This window comes from Echinops telfairi, unplaced genomic scaffold (genome assembly GCF_000313985.2).
Source record: "Echinops telfairi isolate 266 unplaced genomic scaffold, ASM31398v2 ScPeMD7_4225;HRSCAF=4972, whole genome shotgun sequence".
Classification (NCBI taxonomy): domain Eukaryota; kingdom Metazoa; phylum Chordata; class Mammalia; order Afrosoricida; family Tenrecidae; genus Echinops; species Echinops telfairi.
In genome coordinates, this window is record NW_022108124.1 from 24912782 (window position 1) to 24922558 (window position 9777).

A 9777-nucleotide genomic window follows, 5' to 3' on the forward strand; every position below is an offset into this window, starting at 1 on the left:
ACAATTCAGAGCATGGGTAGCCACTTGGTAAGACACAAAAATCTGGTCCTGCACTCACCCTGAGCCAAACCCTAGCACCTTTCTTTGTTTTGAAAGCTTTGCTACACTCACCCCATTGAAAGGTTTTTCTCATTAAAAATTTTCTCATGTTGGAATGACACTTCACTTCCAGACATAAGATTTTCCACATTAATTCATGCAAAGGGCTTCTTTTCTGTGTAATTTCTGATGTGCTGTAAGACATCGCTTCTGGCTGAAAGCTTTACCACACTCACCACATATGTAAGGTTTTTCTCCAGTATGAGTGCGCCGATGAGCTTTGAGATGTGATGTCTGAATGAAGCCTTTGCCACATTCACCACATACATGGGGTTTCTCTCCAGTATGAGTTCGCTGATGAACAGTGAGGTCCTTCTTCCTGATAAAGGTTTTTCCACACTCATCACATACATGTGGTTTCTCCCCAGTATGAGTTCGCTGATGAACAGTGAGCGCATTCTCCCAAATAAAGGATTTTCCACATTCACCACAGACATGGGGTCTCTCTCCTGTATGAGTTCGTTGATGAACAGTGAGGCCCTTCTTCCTGATAAAGGCTTTTCCACATTCACCACATATATGAGATTTCTCTCCAGAATGAGTTCGCTGATGAACAGTGAGGTTCTTCTTCCAGATGAATGCTTTTCCACATTCAACACATACATGGGGTCTCTCTCTAGTATGAGTTTGCTGATGAACAGTGAGACCCTTCCTCCTGATAAAGGCTTTTCCACATTCACCACATACATGGGGTTTCTCTCCAGTATGAGTTCGCTGATGAATCATGAGCTTATTCTTCCAGGTAAAGGCTTTTCCACATTCATTACATACATGGAGTTTCTCTCCAGTATGAGTTCGCTGATGAATATTGAGCTCATTCTTCCAGATAAAGGCTTTTCCACATTCACCACATACATATGGTTTCTCCCCAGTGTGAGTTCGCTGATGAACAGTGAGCTCATACTTCCAGGTAAAGGCTTTTCCACATTCACCACACACATGAGGCTTCTCTCCAGTATGAGTTCGCTGATGAACAGTGAGAAGATTCTTCTTGATAAAGGCTTTTCCACATTCACCACATACATGCGGCTTCTCCCCAGTGTGAGTTCGCTGATGAACACTGAGCTCATTCTTCCAGATAAAGGCTTTTCCACATTCACCACACACATGAGGCTTCTCTCCAGTATGAGTTCGCTGATGAACAGTGAGCGCATTCTTCCAGATAAAGGTTTTTCCACATTCACCACATACATGGGGTCTCTCTCCAGTATGAGTTCGCTGATGAACAATGAGGCCCTTCCTCCTGATAAAAGCTTTTCCACATTCACCACATACATGGGGTTTCTCTCCAGAATGAGTTTGCTGATGAACTGTGAGCTTATGCTTCCAAGTAAAGGCTTTTCCACATTCACCACACACATGGGGTTTCTCTCCAGTATGAGTTCGGTGATGAACAGTGAGCTCACACTTCCAGGTGAAGGTTTTTCCACATTGACCACATACATGGGGTTTCTCTCCAGTATGAGTTTGCTGATGAACAGTGAGCTTATTCTTCCTGATAAAGGCTTTGCCACATTCACCACATACATGGGGTTTTTCCCCAGTGTGAGTTCGCTGATGAACACTGAGTTCATTCTTCCACATAAAGGCTTTTCCACATTCACCACATACATGGGGTTTCTCTCCAGTATGAGTTCGCTGATGAACAGTGAGTGCATTCTTCCATATAAAGGCTTTTCCACATTCACCACATACATGGGGTTTCTCCCCAGTATGAGTTTGCTGATGAACAGTGAGAACATCCTTCCTAATAAAGGCTTTTCCACATTCACCACATACATGGGGTTTCTCTCCAGTATGAGTTCGCTGATGAACTGTAAGCTTATTCTTCCAGGTAAAGGCTTTTCCACATTCACCACACACATGGGGTTTCTTTCCTGTGTGAAATTTCTGTTGTTCTATAAGGCATTGCTTCTGTCTGAAAGCTTCATCACACTCACTGCATACATAAGGTTTTTCTGTAGTATGAGTTCGTAGATGAGTTTTGAGATTTGCTGTCTGAATGAAGCCTTTGCCACATTCACCACATACAAGGTGTTGTTCTCCAGTATGAGTTCGCTGATGAGCAGTGAGATCACTATTACTGCTGAAGCCTTTCCCACAGTAAGTGCATATACAGGGCATCCCTGCCACATGAGTTTTCTGATGTTCCTTCAGGTATGATTTATGGTGATAAGCTTTGCCACATTCCAAGCATGTATATGGTTTTTGACCTGGAAGAGCTTTTTGATAATGTGCAGTGAGTTTGAATACTTTGTCGAATTCTTGCCCACACTGACCGCATTCATAGGTCTTATCTAGTATATGAATGATGTGATGCTCACAGAGGAAAGACTCCTTGATGAAGGTCTTATCACCTATTTGTAGATTCTCAATTTTGTCAGATTCCTGATGCTGAATGCATTGTGACTTCATGCTACTGGATTTTTCACAATCTGGGAATTTTATTTCAGTATAAAATTGCTCTTGCTCAACATGGAAAAACGTTTCCTCATCTCCATTGAGCACAATTGACTTCTTTATTTTACTGCTATTGTTCTGATTTAATGCCAGAATGATTAAACCTGATTTTATAATTTTTTCATGTAAGCCAAATATCTCATAATTTTCCTTTAGAGGAAAATTATGTTTGTGCTGATGAAGAATATTTTCCAATGTATTAAATCTGTAGCATTGTTCCGTTCTGTCCAAGCTTCTTTCATGTTGCCAGTGCTCAAGCAAATGATCATCTACCTTCTGGAGCTCTATAAAAGAACAGAACATTGATTCTTTTCATCATTTTGATTTACAACACTCCCCTTAAAACCCGTTTTGATACAAGGCAGAGCTTTAGTGACAACCCTCATAAGTGATTGTAAAACACTACGTTTAATGTTTGCTGCCTATTGTAATAAATACAATTGTGTAAACAATACAATGGTAAAAAGAATTACTGTAGAAACCAGGTTGGATGTACAAATACTGAGTGAACACAGATTTGGTAGTTGCTTAAAAGGGGCCATGAGAATATACAAAGACTGTAAATACAAGCAAAACACTGAGACCCATAGACCACAGGGGTGGTAAGGCCTGCTAAGTTCAGTTGCTAGTGGTCAGATGTATTCATTCCCTCAACCTTTACTGAAAGACAACTAAGTACTAGACAAAGTTGGGAATGTGAAAAATGCAGAATGTTCTACTTGGGAAAAAACGATTTCACAGGTATATAGGAAAGGCAGTATGGTACACAAACACATTCCTTATGTGTATGGAGCCTACATTCCAGCTCACGCCACTCATCTACCAGTGTTGTCCTGTGGTGGTTGCATGCTGCTGTAATGCCGGAAGCAATGCCACCCAGTATTTCTGATACAAGCAGGATCACCCATGGTATACAGGTCTTAGTGGAATGTCCAGAAATATAGACTGGCAGAAGGAGCTGGCGATATACTTCTGGAATGTGAGCCACTCAGGTTTAATGTCACTAAAATAACAATGAAGAAGTACTAACTTCTCAAAGTACAGTCAACAGTAATGATGTGGATGGAGTAATGCTTTGGGGACCTTCAGTGGGTGACATGGCATGACTGAAAATGAGAAAAAATAGCTGCAAACATCCACTGATAATTGGAAGATGGAATGTATGAAGTATTATCAAGAAAAATTCCAAGTTGTCAAAACAAATTGACATGTTTAAAGATTTCTAGTGTATGCATTATTAAACATTAATACACTTATACTAGCTATTTTTAATTAGATAATCAATGGTTTATAAGGCTGAAATTGACCAATTCAAGGAGTCAGATCTCATATTCATTATCCAATAGTGAACTGCAAGATCTTTCCTGGAATACAGTACTGTCAGCGGTAGATTAATATTCATATGCCTACAAGTAAGACCCGTTACTACAAGTGTTATTTAAATTTGTGCACCAAATCTAAAAGCAAATATAAAGTGTGGGATCCAGCACCACAGTCAAATAGGTCCTTAGGAGCGGGGTGTGCAATTAAAGAAGATAAAGCGGACAGCTAAGACAGGGTTCAGGGGCCTCATGTGCAATGCCGAATAAGAGATTGAGGTCATATAACAGTGAGTTTATATAGTAGTGAGGCATGTATTTTCATTGTTATCAATTGTGACCAATTGAACATAATTAAGCATAATTAAAGCATAGGAATCAATCACAAAACAACATGTATTTATATATTGTGAAATATTTATGTGTTTTCCAATGGTCTTAGGCGACCCCTGTGAAAGGGTGGTTCGACCCTTAAAAGGGTCTCAACCCACAGGTTGAAAACTGAAGCATAATCCTGTTTATGGTGGGAGATCAAAATCCAAGGTTGGGTTGGGTACTACAAAGGGAAATCCATTCTTAGTCAATAGGAGAGGAATGTGCTGCATTCTGAGGAAAGTTACAAATTCAAAGATGTCTGTTTGGAGAGAGGTTTGCAAGATGGACTTTCATAGTATGGTAGGAGGGCATTAAAGAGGGAAAGTTTTGAAAATCTTAAAGAAAGAAAATTATGGAATCAAACATACAATAATGTAAATCAAAGAAATGGAAATATAATCTCAGAAGTGCTAGAGGAATATTTCTCTGAACTTCTAGGAAAAGTGAGGTCTCACATTCAAAGAAGCACACAGTTTTATGTATTACCCAACACCCTATCCTGGATGTGAGGCCTTCTCCCAATTGAATCAACTCCCCCAGCCATTTCCCCTTACGGCTTTTTGCTCACACACCTGAAAAAATTCCACTATGGCTTTTTTCTAATGCAGACAACAGTTGTTCTCCTAGTTCCAATTGAGAGAAAGCTTCTGGGGTGATAACTAGAGAACCAGTTCATGAGAAATTACAAAATTTTATACACCCCAAAACTAACCTTAGGTTTGTGAAGTCTGCAGGATGTTGTATTTCTGGGGAAAGAATGTTCAAAGCAACAAAGTAAATGGTGCTATTTCAAGGGTAGAAGACTGTTGTTACCCACTAACCTAGGACCAGGGAATGCAATGAGAATCTACTTCTTTGAGAACACCACAGACACTGCAAAGATTTTAAAACATAAGATGGGAAAAGCTAATGACAAGGCCAATAACTTGAGAATTCTCCTCACCAATGGAAACCAGGTTGCTATAGTTCTCCAACATCACATCCTGATATAGGTTCTTCTGAGCAGGGTTCAGGAGCTGCCATTCCTCCCCGGTGAATCTTACTGCCACATCGTTGAATGTCAGTGATTCCTGCAGTAAGGAGTCTATTTAATGAAGCATTTTCCATTTGAAGATTTAAAAAAATACCTTACAGTAAAAACAGCAAAACAGTAATAAAAAATATTCTGTTATAGTGCATTCCATAATGTGTGGTAAACTAAGGACTTGGTAGAAAGTATTTGACCTTATTCCTACACTCGACACCATGGGCACGGAAAACTAGCCCAATTTACAGAAAGATCTCTATTGTTCCGAGATAGAAATGTTTTCAAATACACATTCTCCAGGCCAAATAATATGCCCCCCACAACAGCCCTCCAGTAAGAAGCAGTCAGTCTTAAAGGAGATACCATAGTAAATTAATCTTTTCTGTGTCTGGCTACTTCACTACGCCTGAAGGTTATCTGTAGATCAGAGCAATTGTGTTCTATAGCCAACCAACCATACCTGTAGCAAACCACTGTGGAGGGCTCAAAGTGGGGTTGTGGGGGTTTGAGGTCAACTACCACTAGGTCAAGATCGTGACTCACCTTGCTTGTTTACTATGTTACACACTTATGATATTACCCATTGACTATGTATATGTTAACTGTGTGATGTGGATGCCTTATGAAAGATCGGTAAGCCCCGTTATACATTCTCATTGGAAAATACATTCACTCTCTCAGTCCTGACATGGGACAAGGAGCCCCTAGCCCCACTGCCTGTCAGTCTCTCTTTAATATTTTCCACAAAGTCGCTCCTGAGGAACTGTTCAAGTGTTGGAGATATCCATACCCCAACAACAATGCATCCACTCATATAATCTGAATTTTGAGCAGCAGTGAAATTATCTGAATGAGCTAGAAATAGCTCACATTTATATCACACACAGTCGATAAACACATACCTGTTTATATTAACAAACAAGTTAACAGAATGTTGTGAACTGGAAGTAGGAGTCCTAGCAGTATCACCATTATGAGATGCTCTGGACCTTCAGTGGTAATAGGTATCAGGCTCAGTTCGGGGCTGATCCCTATGAGGGGGGAGGTCAAACATACCCCAGCTCTCCAACATTTTGGGTCAATTATTACAGAAGTATTTCCTCCCACACCACTCCTGGTCTCTTTTCTGGGTTTGATAATCCATTATTATGGCCACACCAAACTCATATATCAAAGTGATCTATTAATGAGGTACAACTGAGGATCAGGAACAAGAAGCTACAACTCAGGCCAAGAACAGAAAGCTCATAGGTAAAGTCTTGCTTCTCGGGTGCAGAACAACTTTCAAAGCTCTTATAGGCCACCTTAGAACACGCTCCTCTTGTCTACCTTAGGACAAATTCTTAGCAGCCACCTTTGGACAGTATTGCCTTAACTTTAATTACAAGGTCCTCTTGGACCTGCCATCTTTCCTCACATGGTCTCCAATGGGCCCCTCCTAGTTCTGTTGCCATTGGCTCGAACTTTGGAGCCTTCCTAATCTTGCCTAGTGAGGGCAGGTGGAGGTTGGCGCAAGAAGCCTTCATATCAAGAGGAGAGCAAGAGGGAGAGGGAGAGAACTGCCTGCAGGCATGGTTAAGAAGAGACCGTGGAACACTGGCCTGTCATCTGACCTGTTGATTTTGTTCTGTTAGCCCCTGCAGCCACATAGTACAGAATGAACCCATGGATTAAGGATTTGCCAGCTTCCAGAAATGCATGAGCCATTTCCTTGACATCCCTCAACTGGGAGCCACCTATGTGACCTGATTTCAGAGTTTCCATCACTCCAGGCATCAACAGCCTGTGTGACTTTCCCTCAGCCCCTGCAACCTATTATCTGACCAGATTTAGCAACTTAACCTTGTGAGGCAGAGCACTGCTTTCTGACCTGATGATCTGGTTCATCAGTCTTTGCAAACACATTACTGAGGAGAACCCTCCAGACTGATACCTGACCTATGGATTTGGGGCTTGCCAGTTTCCACATCCTGAAGAATTATTTACTTGATGGCTATTTAGTCTTGTGAGATGCTGCAGAGCAAATCATGGAACATCTTGAACTTCTACCTCACAGCGACTGGTCTACTGCTGGTCCTGCAAAATGAACTGTAATATTCTTGCGTAAGAACTGTACCAAGAGATCCTGAACAGGGCAGAGGGGACACAGTGACAGAGCCAATGGTGACAGGTCCAGAAAGGGCTTTTCAGGCCAAAATAGTGGGACAGGCAGAAAAGATCAAGAGGAGGAGATGGAACTTAGATATGAGCCTATCTTCAGAGGGTAAAATGTCTGAGAGGGACAGAGAGAATAGGCTTGCCCTGAAGAAGAGCAAATCTGCCGACTTGTTTCCGTAACATGAATCCCAATGTGTAGCCTATTGATTCTGATACCAAGTTACATTCTGTTACTAAAGAAAACTTGTACCTGTGACTCTGGACTGTAATTTGTACATGGCCACTGCACAAGATTAATGAACCGAGAAGGAGAGGGCTAGGAATGAGAACTGGTGTCAGAACTGGAAAGTATTCGAGGGTACAGGGATGTTTACGCTCTGCCGCATAGGAATCAGGGCTGGTGCTAATGGTTGATTCTCTCTCCTACATCAATAGTTAGAGGAGGCGAGATGCTGTCAACCATTTTAAAAGTACTATTGCTACAAGACCCATTTTAGATGCATTAATGAGAATCCTGCTGTTTGGGACATAACGTTACACATTACCTTCAGAGGAAAACATTACAGAAACTTACTCAGACAAAAATCCTGTGGAATACTCAACTTTGCTAAAGAAATTATCTCACTTCTCATTAAAAAGTAGGCATTGCACGGGGGGAGCAGGGCACTGACCCACCCAGGGGGTGAGTATTGTTCATGTCTCCACAGAATTAGGAGCGTGCATGCAGACCCCACCACAGGGCACAAAACCCCGAGGTCAACATAAACACATGGAAAAATGCATGAAAAGACTGAACTACAGGGGCAGCCCCAATCAGAGCAAAACTGCCCCCCTCCCTAGAAATAAGTGCTACAGAGACAACACTAAACCTACAGGCTGGGGAGAGGGGCTGGCACGCCACACCCACAAGGAAACAAACTACGAAGGAAAAAGAGAAAGGGAGGGTCTAGACCCCAGATCGGCACACCAAGCCTGGAGGACGGAGCAGTTACGGCACAGAGAGGACAGTAGGGCCGATAACAGCTCAAGACATGTTGTCCCCTCACTGCAGCACACTGAGACAGAGGACAATACTGGGGTCACACGGCAGTGAGTTAGTACAGTTTGAACTCGCTGCAGTGGGGAGAACCAAGAAGGGAGCATAACAGATCAGCAACAGGAGCAAAGCCAAGCCACAAAGCCCCTGAAGAGTCCCCAAAATAGACATCAGGCTAGGAGGGGCAGCTCCTGGAATTCCCCCAGGACCAGTGGAGAGACAGTCATAAAGGTCAGCAGACAGACGTGGAATTATGTATGTTTTTGTTTTGTTTTTTCAGCCCTTTTGTTTTCTTTGTGTTTGGCCTCTGTTGTGTTTGGCTGCCTACTTACATAACATAGGCATGGGAAGCAAGCTCAAGGAGAAAGCAATGGGACCGATGGTCCTGGGGGGACTCGGGGGAGAAGGAGGTGGGGGAAGGGAGGGGCAAGCCGACAATGGCATAGACAGGGGAACAAATAGGGAATTAAAATCAACAACGAGGACTAGACATCCAAGGAGTGTTGGAGCAACATCAATCTAACTGAGAGGACTTACTAAGAGGCAGAAGTAGGGCAAGCGAGATGGTTGGGCAGGAGGAAGGTAAAAGAAAACAGAGGAACAAACTAGGAAGCAAAAATATGAGTAGGTGTGTACATGTGTAAATACATTTATCCATAAAATAGAGGTATTGGCCCATGTACATATATTTACATGGCAATTCACTGAGGTTGCAGATGGACTCTGGGCCTCTGCTCATTCCCTCCATCAGTGCAAGAACTCTTTGTTCTAACAATCTGGCATTCTGTGATGCTCACCCTTCTCAGCACAATTGCTGAAGACAAAATGGGTGCAAAAGCTAATGTGGTAAAGAAAGTGAATGGTGCCTGGCTATAAATGATATAATGCCTGCGGTCTTAAAGTTAATTAAGCGGCCATCTACTAGAGAAGCAACAAGTCCACAAGGAAGAAGCACACCTGCCTGTGTGATAATGAGGTATCGACAGAATCGGGTAATCATCAGAAGACCCAAAAGAAACCAAAAAAAAAACCCGTATTGTTGAGAATGAGGGGGATCATGGAACAGAGACCCAAAGCCCCTCTGTAGACAATGGAACATCCCTTAACAGAGGAGTCACAGGGAAGGGATGAGTCAATCAGGGTATAGTAAAGCACCTATGAAACACACAATATTGTTCTGGTTCCTTGAGGCTCCCTCACCACCCACTATCATGAGTCCAGTCCTGTCTTTCACTGTGGGCTAGATACCAGAAGGGTAGGGGGAAGGTGGAGAGAGAGGGGAGGAAGGGGGAACCAATCTCAAT

At 42.4% G+C, this 9777-nt stretch overlaps 1 protein-coding gene across 1 annotated transcript in view; it reads right to left on the minus strand.

The window, feature by feature from the left end:
- Nucleotides 1–9777, minus strand: part of LOC123522267 (zinc finger protein 432-like) — a 48653-nt gene that overhangs the window by 33962 nt on the left and 4914 nt on the right. The window contains exons 4-5 of the mRNA XM_045295016.1: nt 5197–5323; nt 1161–2843 (exon numbers count right to left, since the gene is read on the minus strand). Of these exons, the coding sequence (XP_045150951.1) occupies nt 1161–2843; nt 5197–5323 (1810 nt within the window). The remainder of the gene's footprint in view (nt 1–1160; nt 2844–5196; nt 5324–9777) is intronic.